General features: G+C 53.6%; 1 protein-coding gene across 1 annotated transcript; it reads right to left on the bottom strand.

Moving 5' to 3' along the window:
• Positions 1-1,483: 1,483 nt before the first annotated feature.
• On the bottom strand, positions 1,484-10,763 carry FRAT2 (FRAT regulator of Wnt signaling pathway 2). Its single transcript, XM_017348458.4, has one exon. It carries the CDS (start codon positions 3,570-3,572, stop codon positions 2,862-2,864), a length of 711 nt encoding a protein of 236 aa, XP_017203947.4. The 5' UTR covers positions 3,573-10,763; the 3' UTR covers positions 1,484-2,861.
• Between the last annotated feature and the right edge of the window lie 6,856 nt (positions 10,764-17,619).

Here is a 17,619-nt window from a genome sequence, read left to right as displayed (position 1 = left end):
AGCTCCAGGCTCCTGGCCCAGCCCCAGCCGTTGTGGCCATTTGAGAAGTGAACCCACAGATGGAAGGATTTCTCCCTCTGTCCCTTTCTATCATTCTGCCTTTCAAAAAAAATCCAACACCTCATCAAAGGTTGTAATTTTGAGGAAACTATTTGTCTTCATCTGTGAAATGGAACACCAGTGCCTACCTCGTGGCACACAAACCAACACGTGGAGGGCTGGAGGTGGTGGCAGCACCCGAACTGGGGTGCCTGCCTCCAGGCCCGGGAGGCTCCACTTCTAACCCAGCTTCCTGCTAATGCACACTGATGTCTCAAAGACTTGGGTCCCTGCTACCCACGTGGGAAACCCAGGAGATCTGGGCTCCTGGCTTTGGTCTGGCCCAGCCCTGGCTGCTGTGGGCATTTGGGAAGATCCCTCTCTGCCTTCCAAATAAATAAAATATTCAAAATAAAGTCATCTTTATGATGGCGGTGACAAGCATTAACAGTTATTTTGTGAGCCCTTAAGCTTCCCACACACCTCAGGTCCTCATTTAAGTCCTATTATGTACTCCTGTTTCAGGGAAGGCATTTGGCCTAGCGGTTAAGACGCCTGTGTCCCACAGCAGAATACCTGGGTTCAATTCTCAGCTCCAGCCTGACTCTAGCTTCCTGCTAATGCAGACCCCATGGGGCAGCGATAGTGGCTGGAGTTATCAGATTCCTGCCAGCTGCATTGCATTCCCAGCTCCTGGCTTTGGCCCCTTGGCAGGCACTTGGAGAGTGAACAATGAGTTTGTCCCTCTCAAACAGATAGTAGTAAAGTAATATTTCTTTCTTAAGTAGTAACTGGTTTACTGGTGGGAGAAGGGAAAATCTCGGAGCGGTGTGACCTGGTCCCAGTGACGCACTGGTGAAGGCCAGGCTGAATCCAGTCTCTCCCTGAGTCCCGGGCTCTCCCTGGAACCCCAGCCTGGGCCTGCTGGGCAGGAGAGGCCTCCAGGGAAGGGGCTTCAGCAGGACTCCTGCTGGAGAGGAGGAAGAGACGGCTTCAGGGAACCAAACCCCTGCCTGCTCAAGCCAAGCAACGCCACAACCACTGATGATGCTGGAAAAGCCCCGTTTTTCTCTCCCTGGGCCACAGCTAAGGCTAGGTCTCAAGGGGGAAGTCAGGCTGGCTTTGTGGCACCTTCCCCATTCTTCACCAGAACATGCCAGATGGAGACCCAGCTCCCTCCCGAGCAGAAGGCATTTCTAGAGCAGGGTCTACATCCACACAGGGCACGGGAGCCCACCTAGCAGCTTTCAGAAACCTGGACTTCATTTTATGATCGTGGGGAAACATCACCCCAGAAGCACTTAAGTCCGGCAGCTCTGCCAGAGCAGAGCCAGCCCCAGCCACCTGCCAGGTCCCCTCGGTCACCAAGGGTGCTCATCCGTACTGGGGGACCCCCACGCTGTGCTCCCCCTCCCCCACCTCCCACCAAAAAGCCAAACTGCGCTCCAAAACAAAAAAACCAAATTTATTCAGCAGACATTTTAATTAAGAAATCCTATAAATCAGGACCACCACAATTTCAGACACTCCGTTGCGAAGTGTACGTCAATAGCTACATCGGAAGGATGACCAAGCCATTGAAACTTAAAAAAAAAAAAAAAAAAAAAACTGGTTTAGCTACCTTAAAGTGTGGGGGTGGCACCTTACTAAAGCACCGCCGTCAAGTTTCAGAGGGCAGAGCCAGCGGCTTCTCCTCTGGGAGAGTCACATTTAAAAACAGCTTCCGTCACTCTCAAAGAGCTGGCACAGCAGGAGGACACATTCCTTGCTGGGAGGGTCGGAATGAGAGGAGAAAAGGCAGGGTCCCTTCGCCATCCCACCAGACACCAGCCGGGCTGCAACTCGGAGGGGCGGCATGCCGGGGGCTGGCGGACGGGAGAGAAACTCGAGAGACTGTAAGTTTCTGAGAAAGCTCCTGGCATGGCCAAGAGCTGCCGTGCAGGGGGAGGAGCTGCGGAAAGAGGGAAAGCACAGCAAAAGCAAGGAACTCGCACACAGCCTCTCTGCCTGTGTCCTCGGGAGATTCCAAGCAGTAGCAAAGCACAGACCCTGGCTCTTGCAGCAAGAAAAGGAGACCCCCGGGGTTGAATTCAGAAACCCCAAAGCCTTCCGCTCACAGCAAACTGTAACCTTGAACCGCAGGTGGCAAGGTCAAGACACTTAAAAGTCCACATTCAAATCCAACTATGGCTACCCTCAGAACTCTCCGCGTCCCTCCCCAGTCCTCAAACTGGAGTTCACAACGCACACCTCTGGCCACCACCAGAGGTGGGGAGCACAGCAGGGGGCGATGTGACCCCCCCCACCAAGCCCTTTCCTGTGGCCCCTCCCCCGGCATTTCTGTGCACAGCAATTGTAGCACCATTTGCAGTAAGCTCCTCCACCGGAAAATAATGAGAAAATATATGTGCATTGTTAGTTTTCAAGTATGGTTATAAACCCTCGCGATTCCCGCCCCTCCAAACTCCATCTTCAAACAATCCAAGCACACGACGCCCCATGGGCTAAGTCAGGTAGAGTCGATGCAAGTAGCTGCCACAGTTGTCCCAGTTTATCCCAGGTCCTTGGCCCCGAGGGTCGGGTAAACGCTCACGCAGCACGGCACGGGAGCGCCCTGGCCGGGACATTTCTCCAAGCTTAAGTTTTCTCCGACAGCCTCGCCAGGGCCGGTAACTTCTCGGTTTGGAGTCGACCCACGAGCCGCCCCGCAGTCTAGGCGCCAGCTCCCAGGATGGCGACGGAGGCTTCGGTTCAGGGCAGAGGAGGGCAGGACGCTTTCGGGTCTGCGCAGCGGCGTCCTCCTCCTCCTCCGGGGGGCTGAGTTAGAGAAAGGCGCGGGAGGGGTGCAGGGCAACCGGCTCCGGGCCGCTGCGGCCACCCCCAGGCGCAGGGGCGCCCGCGGGGCCCGTGGCTGCCACCGCAGCGACAGCGCGCTGAAGCCTCCGCACCGCCTCCTTGATGAGGTTTCCCGAGAGCACGAGCTGCTGCAGGAGCCGGTGCGGGTCGTCGTCGCCGGCGCGTGCCCCGGCTTGGGGCCATCGTCGCTGCTGCAGACGGTGGGAGGCGACGGCGCCTCGGAGCCATCCTCGCCGGCACGGGCCGGGCAGCGCGCTGGAGCCCGCGGCCAGCTCGGCCACGCAGTAGGGCGCAGCCCGCCCTCGCACGCGGCCGCGGTCCCCGAGGGCGCAGCGAACAGCACCCGGGGGAGCCGGGCCCACCGCCTCGGCCGACGCGGGCGGCGAAAGCAGCGGCACGCCGGGGGCCCAGGCCTTGTCCGCCCGCACCGCCGCCGGGGGCCGCGAGGGCTGTTGCGGCGGAGGCCCTGGGGGCGCGCACGGGGAGGCCGGGCTGTCCTGCGCCGCGTCCAGCTGCAGCGTTTCGCCGATCTGGGCCACCAGCCGATCCACCTCGCCCGAACCGCCCAGCGTCACCGACTGCTCCAGCAGGAGGAAGCTGCCCTCCTCCTCCTCTTCTTCTTCCTCCCCCTCCGCTTCCTCGCCGGCTTCCTCTTCCTCCTCCCTCCGGCACGGCATGGCCTTCGGCCCGGGCACCCGGAGCTCGGCGGGCGTTGCTGGCGGCTGGGCGGCCCGCGGCCGATCCCGGAGAGGGGTTGAGGCCGGGGCCGGGGCGGACGCGGAAAGCCGGGCCCGGCGGGCACTAGCGCCGCACGCCTGCAGCCGCGAAGCCGGAATGCTGCCGGCTCGGGTTGATTTGTAAACAATGGGTGACGTCGCGCCGGGCCCTACCACCGGGCTGGGCGGGGGGGGACGCGCGAAGGGGCGCGCGGACGCGGGGCGTCGAGAGCGGCGTAAGGCCGCGGCCGTAGCGTCACGGTGGCTGGGCTCATCACCCCCCTGAGAGGGGCTCCTGGGTGTGGGGACAGCTTTCGCCCAGTGGCGGCCAGGCGAATAGGACAGGAAGTGGGAGGCTCCGAGGCGGCCCGAGTTGGTTTCTCCCACGCGCGGACACACCCCCCACACACCACGCCTGCCTCCCTCCCACGTGTCCCCAACGCCCGGGGCCGGCCGGCTCCTCCCCCGCGCGCGCGGCGCCCCGGCCCGGGCGGGGGAGGGGCGGGCGCTGCCGGCCGGCGCGGCGGGCGGAGCGGACGTGAGGTGGGGTCCCGGCGCCCCTCCGCCGTGCTCCAGGCCCCAGGCGCGCGTCGGGAACGGACGCGCCGGTGCGCGGCCACGGTTGGCTCTTTCTGTCCCGCCCCCAACCCCCACCGAGGTTCGGATGGGAACGACCTGTCCGGACGCCGGGCTCGAGCGTGCCTCCCATTTGAGATGTTTTTCTTCTTAGCCTTTTTCCTATACAATTGATTGCACAAGCAGCCGTGCGTGGAGTGTTGCACTTTTCCACTTCGCATTACATCACAAAAGGTTTTTCGTGTTATTGCATGCGCTTCGAAAGCCTTTTAATGATTACGTAAGTTTCCATCAAGTGCTTGTAATTGTTTAAATTATTAAACAACTCCTCTCAGGCTGGCTGTTTGCCGCCTTTCACCGTTGTAAATAAGGGTGTGACTAACGTATTTGTGCGTGAACTTCCCACATCGACGATTCTTTCCTTAGAACAAATTCCCAAGAGTGGAGTTTTAGGTCAAAGGCTATGGATATTTTAAGGTTTCTGATAAGTGTGCGAAATCACTTTCCAAGAGTTGGGTAAATGTTCTCTCCTATTATTAATGTGTGAGCATGCATTATTCATTGCCCCTTGATTGTCCCTTGGCCAGTATTTGAGTAACTACCGTTAAGGGGGGGGGGGGGGCTGACTTCATAGATGAAATCGCTTTTGGGTCGCATTTCTGACTTTTGTTAGGTAGAGCAGTTTTCTAAATGTTTGTTAACCACGGCTACTTCCTCTTTTTGTGAATTGGATGTTCCCTAATTAGCTGTTGGTACCTATTTGCAGACCTTCAGACCTGCCGCACCTGTTTTATCAGGGTTTGTGCTGGCTCTCTACAGCCATGCTTTTCCCAGATTTTAATGCAGTCGAATCTACAAAATCCCTTACTTTCAGATTCCTAACACTATGCTAAATGTAGAGCCTTCTTGCCTCTAAAAAGTTATTAAATATTCAGTTCTATTTTCTTTAGATTGTTCTAATGCCTTGATTTTTCTGTTTTCAAATCTAGGAATAATTTTGGACTTTGGTGCAGGGAGATAATATGAAATTAATTTCTTGGGGCTGGCGCTGTGGTGTAGCGGGTAAAGCTGCCGCCTGCAGTGTAGGCATCCCATATGGGCGCCAGTTTGAGTCTTGGCTGCTCCACTTCTGATCCAGCTCCCTGCTGTGTCTGGGAAAGCAGGGGAAGATGGCCCAAATCCTTGAGCCCCAGCACTCACATGGGAGACCCAGAAGAAGCTCCTGGCTCCTGGCTTTGGATGGGCCCAGCTCCGGCGGTTGCGGCCATTTGGGGAGTGAACCATCAGATGGAAGACCTCTCTCTCTCTCTGCCTCTGTGTAACTCTTGATTTTCAAATAAATAAATTTTAAAAAAAAATTTATTTCCTGAGAGAGCCTGCCACGAGGGCTGCCCTGGTACTTCCTGGCTGGCACAGAGGCGCGTGGGTGATAGACACGGGCTCTCTGTTCCCCAAGTTCCGGTGCCTGCTGAAGTTGGGAGGGCTGGGTGGGGTTGGGAATATTCCAGGCATCAAAAGAGCCCTGAACAGGTTGTCCAGAGACTGGATTCCAGTCTCCTTCCTTCTGCCTCTGGGCGCGGGACTCCTGGCCAATCAGTTTACAAGTGTTTTCACTTGTAAAATGGAAAAAATAATCCCTGCCCTGCCTCCCTCCGAGGGCTGTTTTCAGGATCAAATGAGATAATGGGGACGGGCTTTGTCTGGCATTACACAAATGTAATGTGGGATTAGGTGCGGGGGTTTACTAACAGAAGCCTGGCCCGGGTCCAGCGAGTCCCTCGTCGAAACAGCTAATATATTAATGAGCCAGCCTCCCCCTGCAGCCCACTGGGTAAAACATAGCCTGAGGCATGCTGGCCTGGCCGGGCCCTTTGCATTCTGTGTGCCTGGTCTACCCTGACCTGGGCGTGCTCAGCACCCTCCCAAGCCACCAAGGTGTGGCCCGCAACCAGTCGGGCAGGTCTGGGTCCGGATGGCTGCCTTCCTAGCCAGCAGCCTCCTCTGAAGAGGGCGCCTCTCACATTTGGCTGATGAGAACAGGAAGCCATTCCCCCGGAGAGAGGGATTCTCATTTTCATTCTGATGGTACTTACTGCAGAATTTCCAGGGGAATGAAAACGGGGGGAGGGCTTATGGATTTCAGGAGAGTTAAAATGGTAATTTGTCCCCTCCTCTCTCTAAGATGATGCCCTGCTCCAAGTGGAGAAAAGCAGTTTTATGCGCCATCGACTTAAAACATTAATGGGTCTGGCGTAGCTATTGTCCCTAACCCAGCATCCTTGGAAGTTGTTTTGTCTTCCTGTCAGGGTAATTCCAACAGTGTTCTTAGTACTATAAGAAATGGGCTTTAAAAAAACTTCCCTTTGTAATGTTGCTTTTGTGTGGCGATTGCTGTGCAAATATGCCAGGGCTGGGATATGATACCGTTCGTGATAGAGATGAATTCATCGCCGGAGAGCAGCTCCATTTGCTGGGGGCACTTCTCCAGAGAGCTCGGGGAGGGAAAGTGCTGAGCCGGACCAGTGGCAGGCAGGGGAATGCCCTGGATTAGGAAGCAAACGCAAGAAGCTACAGAGGCTGGGATGCAATTAAAAGTAATGAGAGGGTATGCCAGGGGGAAGTGAGGAGAGCTTGCATGCCTGGCACGCTGGCGCCTGCCTGGAGAGGCACTCACTGAGCGCCCAGAGCCCCCGTGGACACACAGGGAGTCCAGGGGTGCTGCATTCGTTTAGATGTGTCGGGATCCTCCCTCCCAGGAGCCTCCCTTCCACGTGGATCCCGCTCTAAGTCACTGCACTTAAGCACCAGCGAGGATGAAGAGGGACGGACGCCAGGCTTGGGGCCCCACCTGGAGGGGGCTCCCTTCATCTGTCTGTGCCCTGAGTCCTAATCTGAGAAACAGGGTGTGATTCCTTCCTTGTCAAAGTGCTGGGGGCATGGGAACGGGTACAGGGAGGACCACCGTGGACTCTGATTAGAGTCCATGTTAGAGTGGGGTTTTAAAGCGCAGAAGTACTCTTAAGGATGTTCAAATTAAAAAGGGCAAATTCTGTGCTGCTGTCCACTGGGGGGGGGGTCACAGACCGTGGGGGTGGGCTTGGAGCATCCGCTACCTTGCTGCTTGGGCTCCTCCCTTCCCGTATCAGTGCAGTGCTGGCTGATTCCCGCTGCTCTGCTTCCTGTCCAGCTCCTTGCTAATGTACACCCTAGGAAGTAGCGGTGACAGCTCAAGCACTCTCAAGACAGCTTGATTTTCTGTCTGCTGGTTCACTCCCCAAATACCTGCAACAGCCAGGGCTGGGCAAGACTGAAGCCAGGAGCCAGGAACTCAGTCTAGGGCTCCCATGTGAGTAGAAGGAACCCCAATCATTGAGCCATCATGTTGCCTCCCAGGGTGCCCATTAGCAGGAAGCTGGATTCTAAGCAGGGTAGCCAGAACTTGAACCAGGCAATCCGATATGAGACACAGGCATCCCAGGTGGTGACGTAACCGCTGTGCCAAACATCTGCCCCTATTATTTCATTAAGACCTTATTGTGGGGGCCAGCTCTGGGGTGTAGCAGGTTAAGCTGTCACCTGCAGTGCCAGCATCCCATATGAGACCCGGCTGCTCCACTTCTGATCCAGCTCTCTGCTATGGTCTGGGAAAGCAGTGGAGGACGGCCCATGTCCTTGGGCCCCTGCACCCGCATGGGAGACTCAGTGGAAGCTCCTGGCTTCGCATCAGCACAGCTCCAGCCGTTGTGATCATCTGGGGAGTGAACCATCAGATGGAAAACCTGTCTCTCTCTCTCTGCCTCTGCCTTTCAAATGGAAATAAATCTTAAAAAAAAAAAAAAATAAGACCTTACTGTAGGGACAGCGTGGGGCAGTGGGGAGACTTTGTGGCATAGTAGGTTAAGCTGCGGTCTGGCGCCCATGCTCTGGTTTCAATCCAAAGTCCTGCTAATGTGTCTGGGAAGGCAGTGGATGATGGCCGAAGGATTTGGGTCCCTGCAACCTACATGGGAGACCCAGACAGAGTTCTAGGCTCCTCCCGGCTTTGGCTCCAACCAGCCCAGCCATTGCAGCCATTTAGGGAGTGAGCCAGCAGATGGAAGATTTCTGTCTCTCCCTCTCTCCCTCTCCTCTATTGTTCTACCTTTGAAACAATAACTAAATCTATTAAAAAAAAAAAAAAAAAGATCTTATATGCCACATGATGAGCTTAGTGCTTTACATTGTGTTTCACTTCATCTCCAAACCAGTTGGATAAGTTAGATAGTATCACCTCTGGGGAAACTGAGGCAGAGAAAAATAAAGTAAGCAGCCCACGCTCACACAGCCAGCAGGTGAGAGAATGGACTTAGGGTGACCGAGTGTGCCTGTGACTGTCCTTGCTTTAGCGGTGAAAGTCTTGTTTCTTGGGAACTCCTCCCAACTCCTGGGCAAACTGGAACAGCTGCTCACCCTAACCCAGTGGTTCTCAACAGGGGAGAATTTTGGTGATGGTGGTTATCAAAATAATAGTAGTTACTGTCATTTGTATCATTACTATATATGATTAACATTCATTTATTTATTTACTTGAGAGGTAGAGACAGAGAGAGCTTCCACTGCTGGTTTACTCCCCTAAGGCCTCCATCTGCCAGAACTGGGCCAAGCCAAAACCAGGAGCCCAGAATGCAATCCAGGTCTCTCTAGGAACCCGAGTCCTTGAACAGTAACCGTGCCCCTGGAATTCACATTATTAGGAAGCTGGGGTAGGAAGCCTGGGCTGGGCATCAAAGCCAGGTACTCCAACGTGGGGGGACAACTGGGGTCTTAACTGCTAAGCTAAATGCCAGCCCCCTGTATGGTTTCTTAGCACTGTGGTATCCCTAAGTGTCTTAGTGAATTTTCTGTTGCTGTGACATTTCAAATTAATAAGTAAATAAATCTTCTAAAACAAGGGCCAAAAGATAAACAGCCCACATGGGGCACAGTAGGAGTTTTGGGCCAAGCGTCCTCAAACAGTGTGACCTCTGCACCATAGAAGTGGCTGCCAGCCTCAAAACCGGAACCAGAATTGCCATAGGAGCCAGTAGCTCTCCTCCGGGTTTCCACCTCAAAGACCTGCAAGCCCGGGCCTTGGAAGACACTCACCAGCAGCGCTGTTCACAGCCGCCCCAGGTGGAAGCAGCCCCAGCACGGATCCACGGAAGGTGGGTGCACACCACAGACCGTCCCTCACTTTGAAAAGGAAGGCATTGGGGCTGGCGCTGTGGCGCCATGGTTAAAGCCTTGGCCTGCAGTGCTGGCATCCCATATGGACGCCGGTTCGAGACCTGGCTGCTCCTCTTCTAATCCAGCTCTCTGCTTATGGCCTGGGAAAGCATTAGAAGATGGCCTGAGTCCTTGGGCCCCTGCACCCACGTGGAGGACCCGGAGGAAGCTCCTGGCTCCTGGCTTCGGATCAGCGCTGCTCCAGCCATTGCGGCAACTGGGGAATGAACCAGTGGATGGAAAGCCTCTTTCTCTGTCTCTACCTCTCTCTCTAACTCTGTCTTTCAAATAAATAAAATAAAATAAATCTTTAAAAAAGAAAAAAGAAAGAAAAGGAAGCATTGCGGGCACCTGCCACAACACGGGTGAAACTCAAAATACTGCTAGGTGAGAGGCGCCGGACACAAAAAGACACGGACGATTCCATTCACACGGAAAGTCCAGAAGAGGCAGACCCAAGAATACGGAGAGGAGATTCGTAGTTGCCAGAAGCCTGGGAAAAAGGCAGTAAGACATGGGAGTGACTGCTTGGCAGGTACAGGTTTTCCTGTCAGAGTGACTCCAACATCCTGGAATTACATAGCAGTGATCAATGTACAACATTTGACTATGCTACAAATCACTGAGGTGGACACTTTAAAAGGATGATTTTTTTTAAATAAACTTTTTAAAAAAGATTTATTTATTTATTTGGGAGGTAGAGTTACAGAGAGAGAGAGAGAGACAGAGAGAAAGGTCTTCCATCTATTGGTTCATTCCCCAGATGGCCTCAACGACTGGAGCTGGACCAATCCAGAGCCAGGAGCTTCTTCCGGGCCTCCCACGCAGATGCAGGGGCCCAAGCACTTGGGGCTTCTTCTGCTGCTTCCCCAGGCCACAGCAGAGAGCTGGATCCGAAGTGGAGCAGCCGGGGGTCTCGAAGCAGCATCCAAATGGGATGTGGGCACCTCAGGCCAGGGCGTTAACCCTCTGCGCCACAGCACCGCCCCCCACCCCCCCAAACCAAACATTTTTAAAAAAGGAAAAAGACATGGGGCCGACGCCATGGCTCACTTGGTTAATCCTCTGCCTATGGCGCCGGCATCCCATATGGGCACCGGGTTGCTCCTCTTCCAGTCCAGCTCTCTGCTGTGGCCCAGGAAGGCAGTGGAGGATGGCCCAAGTGGTTGGACCCCTGCACCCTCACGGGAGACCAGGAAGAAGCACCTGGCTCCTGGCTTCGGATCGGTGCAGCGCCGGCCATGGCGGCCATTTGGGGAGTGAACCAATGGAAGGAAGACTTTTCTCTCTGTCACTCTCTCACTAACTCTGCCTGTCAAATAAAAAAAAAAAAAAAAAAAAAGGAAAAAGACACTAGCAGCTGCTGCGAGGATGTGGGAACTGGGACTCCTCCTCCTCAGGCACTGCTGGCGGGAACATAAACTGCAGCCACTTTGGAAAACAGCTGGGCAGCTTCTTCAAAGGTTAAACTTCACCTTCCCATACGACCCATGATTCCACCCGAGGCCTCTGTTCATGGGAAGGGGAGACGGCACCACACAAGGACTGGCATGGGAGTGCTCCGAGCTACCGCGTAGTCAGGGGACAATACTGAAACCGTCCAAGTGTCCATCAGTTGGTGTGTAGATAGACGAGTCTGTATCCATTAGTAGAATACTATTCCATATTTTAAAAATGATACTTGCTTTATGGGTGAATCTCAAAAATACTACGCTAAGTGAAAAGGAGCCAGGCCCCAACATAAAACATTACGTGGCTTCATTTCCATGGACTATCCAGAAAAGGTAAACTTATAGACAGAAAGCAGAGCAGGGCTTGCCTGAGCCTGCCGGCAGGACAACAACTAGCTACTGGAGAACTTTCTGGGGTGATGGAAATGTTCTGAAATGGGGGATTGGAGATGGGGGCACAATCATGACTTTTTAATTTTTATTTATTTATTTATTTATTTATTTATTTTTATTTTTTTGACAGGCAGAGTGGACAGTGAGAGAGAGAGACAGAGAGAAAGGTCTTCCTTTGCCATTGGTTCACCCTCCAATGGCCACCACGGCCGGCACGTTGCGGCCGGCGCACCGCGCTGATCCGATGGCAGGAGCCAGGTGCTTCTCCTGGTCTCCCATGGGGTGCAGGGCCCAAGCACCTGGGCCATCCTCCACTGCACTCCCGGGCCACAGCAGAGAGCTGGCCTGGAAGAGGGGCAACCAGGACAGAATCCGGCGCCCCGACCGGGACTAGAACCCGGTGTGCCGGCGCCGCTAGGCGGAGGATTAGCCTAGTGAGCCGCGGCGCCGGCCTAATCATGACTTTTTATTAAAAAGTCACAGAACTATATACTTACAATCATTGAATTTTATGGTACAGATATCATACATCAATAAAACTTTTTTTTGAAGATATACTGTTTATTTGAAAGGCAAAGTTACAGAGAGAGAAGGAGAGACAGAGAGAAATATTCCATCCGCTTGGTTCACTCCCCAGATGGCCACAACAGGAGCCAGGAGCTTCATTTGGGTCACCCATGGGCCCAAGCACTTGGGTCACCTTGTGCTGCTTTCCCAGGTGCTTTAGCAGGGAGCTGGATCAGAAGTGGAGCAGCTGGGAATCGAACTAGCACACCCACATGGGATGCCGGTGTCACAGGTGGCCACAGCACTGACCTCCTAACTTCAGCTCACATCCAGAGTCCAACCACTTCCCAGCACTACACCAAGAAACCCCCAGCCTGAGCCACAGTCATCTCTTGCTTGAATTACGTAAGGGATCGGATCCTTAAGAAGAATCACAAGTGCTTACATGGACATTGCACCAAAAAGGGAAGTGAACTTGGACTTGATTCTGGCAGATGCTCATGTTATAGGTCAATTAATGGATGGGGCAGATTAAGGGACTGTGTAATCTAGAAAAGCAGCCAAGCAATGTTACCACCAATGTGGGAGTGACCCCACTCTTCCAACTGCTCTCCCTGCTTCTGCCTTCGTCCCTCACACAGTAACCACAGTGATTCGCTGAAAAACCCAAGTCCAATTATTGACTGTGAACCCACCACTATGTTCACAATCCTCCGGGGGCCTCTTTCCACTGGGAGGAAACTGGAAGTCCTTACAGTGGCCTACAAGATGCCACCTTGGGGATGCCTGCATCGCAGGGCCTGGTTTGAGTCTGGCCTACTCTGCTTTGAGCCAGCTCCCTGCTACTGTGCCTGGAAGGCAGCAGCAGACAGCCCAAGAGCTGTGGGTTCCTGCTACCCACAGGGGGATCAGGATGGAGTTTCCAGCTTCTGGCTTTGGCCTGGTCCAGCCCAACAAGCAGATGGAAGATCTTGCCTTCTCTGTCACTCTGCCTTTCAAATAAATCAATCTTAAAAAAAAAAAAAAGGCCCCAGGTTATCTGGCCCCTGTTCATGTTCTGATCCTGTCTCCTGGCACTCCTCGTTCTCAGCTTTCGCTGGAACACATCAAGTACACACCTACTTCAGGCCTTCGCATCTTCATCTCTTCCATGTAAGGAGTTACCTCACGCCTCCATTCCTCACCTCTTTCAAGTCTATGACCACTTTCTCTGATCATGCAATCAAAATTACTTATTTTGGGGCTGGTGCTGTGGTGCAGTGGGTTAAAGCTCTGGTCTGCGGTGCTGGCATCCGGCTACTCTGATCCAGCTCTCTGCCATGGCCTGGGAAAGCAGCAGAAGATGGCCCAAGTCCTTGGGACCCTGCACCCACGTGGGAGACCTGGAAGGAGCTCCTGACTTCAGATTAGTGCTGCTCTGGCTGTTGCAGCCAAGTGGGGAGTGAACCAGCGGATGGAAGACCTCTCTCTCTCTCTCTCTCTCTGGCTCTACCTCTCTCTCCGTAACTTTCAAATAAGTAAAATAAATCTAAAAACCATTTGTTTTGAAAGGCAGAAAAATGGGAGGAGGCAGGGAGAAAGGGAGAGAGAGAAATATTTTATCTACTGGTTCACCCCCCAAATCCCCAGAAGTCAGGGCTGGATAAGGCTGAAGGAGCCTAGAACTCAACCCCAGTCTCCCACTTGGCGTGGCAGGTACCCAAGTACTTGAGCCATCATCTGCTGCCTGCCAGAGTGTGTGTGCATACTATTCTTTAAGGTTATTTATTTGAAAGGCAAAAAGAGAGAGAATGTTCTATCTTCTGGCTCATTTCCTTAATGCGTTCAACAGTCAGGGATACGCCAGGCAGAAGCCAGGGACCAGGAACTCTGAGTCTTGCACGTGGGTGGCAGGGTCCCAGATACTTGGAGCATCTTCTGTGGCCTTCCCAGGCACATTAGCAGGAAGCTGGATCAGAAACTGAGCAGCCAGGACTCCCACTGCTACTGCTATATGGAATGCCGGCTTAGTAAGTGGTAGCTTAACCTGTTGCACCACACACCACCTCTATTGTTTATTTATTTTTATCTGTTTCCTTCTCGTAGCCTTTGTGGAGGCAAGGATCCTGTCTTCATCCCTTAATACTCTAGCTCCTATGCTACAAAGTGTTTGGAGTCCTTTACTCAGGATAAGTGCATGTATATGTGTGTGTGTGTGTGTGTGTGTGAGAGAGAGAGAGAGAGAAAGAGAGAGAAAGAGAGGGAGGGAGAAAGGCACACCCAGCCCATTGCAGCCCATCCCTGCCCTTCATGTTACCTGACAACTGCACCCACCTGTCAGTACCGAGACACTTGTTCTGTGGCTGGTCTTCACTGCAGAGATGCAAGGCTTCAGGACCAGGCAGCTTGCAAGGTAACGAACAGAACGGACGCTACTGAGAATTCACAGCTAAGTCCCTCTCAACTCCCTATTCTCCGGAGAACCAGGCTGAGCGGCGGCGACACGGGCTTGAACTCTGGAGGCTCCCTGCCTACCTGCGCCGCAGCTCTCAGCTGCAAAGCAGGCATCACGGGCTGCTGACCAGGGCCACGGTGCCACTGCGGCAGGGATCAGGGATGGGCGCTGTATGAGCTCTGCCGTAATCGCCACTGTCCCTGCGCAGATCTGAATCTGGCCGGTGTGCTCCGGGTGTGACTGCACGCAGCAGGCTCCAGGCCCCTGTGCGAAGTCCACGGAAGGGGACCCAGGTAATCCCTGATGGTTCTCACTTGGGCGGGGAAGGACTTCCTGCAGAACACGAGGTGTCAGCTTTGCTGAGTGTTTGTTTTGGAGGCACACCCCACTCACTTGCAAGGAGTTGAACTAGCTGTTGAATGACTAAGGAAGGCAGTTTTAGGTATTATCACACCATGATCCAGTCGATACACACAGCCCTGTAAAATCTGCTCGGGGCGATCCTGCTCCTTCTCATTTTGATGAGCAAATTTACAACTGTGCGTTGGTCTCAGCTTATCCACTATGCATGTAACTCAGGCTCAGTGGCCTCAAGTCCAGGATTATAATTCTAACGAGGCCTCTTGTGAGTCTATGACTGATCAGTCCTCTTTGAACCCAATCAATCCTGATTTGAGACACGCGAGGCGGACCTCCCAGCCCCAGCTCTAGAAGGCGGTGGGAAGCTGCCACAGCCTCTGCCCACATTTGCTAATGATTGACCACAGCCTGAAAAGCCCTCTCTGGGCATTCCATGATGGATCACTGGCATAGTAACAGTTCTGATGAAAAATAAGACTTAACTTTTTTTTTGACAGGCAGAGTTAGACAGTGAGAGACAGACAGAGAAAAGGTCTTTCTTTTTCCGTTGGTTCACCCCCCAAGTGGCCACTACGGCTGGCGCACTGCAGCTGGTGCACTGCGCTGATTTGCAGCCAGGAGCCAGGTGCTTCTCCTGGTCTCCCATGCGGGTGCAGGGCTCAAGGACCTGGGTCATCCTCCACTGCCTTCCTAGGCCACAGCAGAGACCTGGACTGGAAGAGGGGCAACTGGGGCAGAATCCAGCGCCCCGACCGGGACTAGAACCCAGTATGCCAGCGCCGCAGGTGGAGGATTAGCCTAGTGAGCCGCTGTGCTGGCCAAGACTTGACATTTTTTAAAAACATCTTTAGAGAGAGAAAGAGAGTGCTCTCATCCACAGATTCACTGCCCAAATGCCTGCAGCCAGGGCTGGACCATGCCAAAGCTGGGAGCTAGGAATGGAATCCAGGTCTCCCATGCAGGTGCAGGGACCCAACTACTTGATGCAGGGTGTGCGTTAGCAGGCAGTGGACATCAGCAGCTGGAATCAGGACTTGAACCCAGGCACTCCGATGTGGGGTGTGGGTGTCCCAACTGCCAAACATGCATCCCCAAAGCAAGACTTCAAGAGCTTGCAGACCCTACAGAAGAGCCAGGTCTTGTAGGGGTCACTCCTGGCACCACTCCCAAAATCTATCTGATGGCAGTGCTTCAGATCCTCCGAATTCCTGACTTCAAGGATCATCTCTGTGCTCGCCACCTGTGGGTCTTCAGGGTGCCATCCCTGGAATCTGGAAACCAGGCTGCCCTCGGGAAGTAAAACCCTTCCACTCCCCGTGACAGTCAGATGAGCCACCTGTCCAAGGCCGCAGAGGGGACAGGATGTGTCCCTGGTGAAAGCTGGGAGGGCTGGGCTGGGAAATTCAGTCCAGGCCCCCCTGCACGTGAAGCAAGCAGGAGCCCAGCTGAGTCTCGGAAAAGTTTCCTAACAGCTCGGAAGTGGTGCAGAGTCCCAAAGACACCGGAGAGGAAGGAGCTACCTGCTCCGTTGCACTAGTCAGAGAAAAGGGGGGACACCCCCAGGGGCTGTGAGGAAATCTACCAGTAGGCGCAAACTGAAGAGAGCAAACCATCTTCCCCGAATGCCACGTGGTGCTCTATCACTCGCAGGATCCCTTCTGCCCTGTTTTGAGGTCATTAAACCATCAGCTTTGACTTCCAACGCAAGGGAGAGTTGGTATGGAGCGGTCACCATATCTGGGGCGGTTATACTTCTCATTACCAACTGATGAATTCTAATTCTGATGAGGCCTCTGGTGAGTCTATGACTGATCAGTCCTCCCTGCACCTGATCAATCAGGATTTGAGACGGGTAACGCGGACCTCCCAACCCCAGCTCTGGAAGGCTAAGTAGTGGCAAGCCGCCACGGCCTCCGCCCACACTGACTAATGATTGACCACGGCCTGAAAAGCCCTGTCTGGGCAGTCCATGGCGCATCCCCAGGACTCAGGATGGAGGAAGCCTGCTGCCACCGCAGCCCTGGCCGGGAATGACTCCGTGGCCTCCGACAGCTTGGTAAGTGGTTCTAATGGCTGTGGCTACATTAAGCATGATTTCAGGAAACGGCAGACCAGCTTACACTGTACCACATGAGGCTTATTTTCTGGAGTACCATCATCTATCTATTCACAATAATGTGTATCGAAAATAGAACAAAGAGCAGTCATCATGCCATTTTCTAAATACTGCTGTGCACACGATCTAGCATCTAGCGATGGCATTAAATTCTGGCACACAGCAAGAAGCAACATCCTTTACAAGTGAGTGAGCTATGTCCACAGGGAGATGTTTCAAACTGGGCCACTGGAAACAGCGTCTATGAGGTGTTTGTGTAAGCAGGGGAGGACTTTGCTACAATCAACTGCAAATCTGGAACCCAAACTTATATTTTAAAACTACATTTTTATCTTACTAAAAAATAGCCCTGTGAAACACACCAGGGTTAAGCAAGCATTTGGCTGGAAGACTTTAGTCCCTGCTTTTACTTTTCTGTTTCCAAACATTCTGCAAACCTTTGTTGCTATTGTAGAAAATACAGAAGGGCCGGCGCCGCAGCTCAACAGGCTAATCCTCCGCCTTGCGGCGCCGGCACACCGGGTTCTAGTCCCGGTCAGGGCGCCGGATTCTGTCCCGGTTGCCCCTCTTCCAGGCCAGCTCTCTGCTGTGGCCAGGGAGTGCAGTGGAGGATGGCCCAAGTCCTTGGGCCCTGCACCCTATAGGAGACCAGGAGAAGCACCTGGCTCCTGCCATTGGATCAGCGCGGTGCGCCGGCTGCAGCGTGCCAACCGTGGCAGCCACTGGAGGGTGAACCAACAGCAAAAGGAAGACCTTTCTCTCTGTCTCTCTCTCTCACTGTCCACTCTGTCAAAAAAAAAAAAAAAAATATATATATAGAATACATCTTAATTTTAAAAAAATATTTATTTTATTTATTTGAAAGAGAGAGTTACAAGTTACAGAGAGAGGTAGAGGCAGAGAGAGAGGTCTTCCATCTGCTGGTTC

This window comes from Oryctolagus cuniculus, chromosome 15 (assembly GCF_051225735.1).
Source record: "Oryctolagus cuniculus isolate XC-2025 breed Fujian yellow rabbit chromosome 15, ASM5122573v1, whole genome shotgun sequence".
Classification (NCBI taxonomy): Eukaryota; Metazoa; Chordata; class Mammalia; order Lagomorpha; family Leporidae; genus Oryctolagus; species Oryctolagus cuniculus.
This window is presented reverse-complemented; position numbering and strand designations above follow the sequence as displayed.

What these genes read in the sequence shown, in the direction of transcription:
- FRAT2 (XM_017348458.4), bottom strand. Translation starts at nt 3,572, where the DNA reads ATGCCGTGCCGGAGGGAGGAGGAAGAGGAAGCCGGCGAGGAAGCGGAG.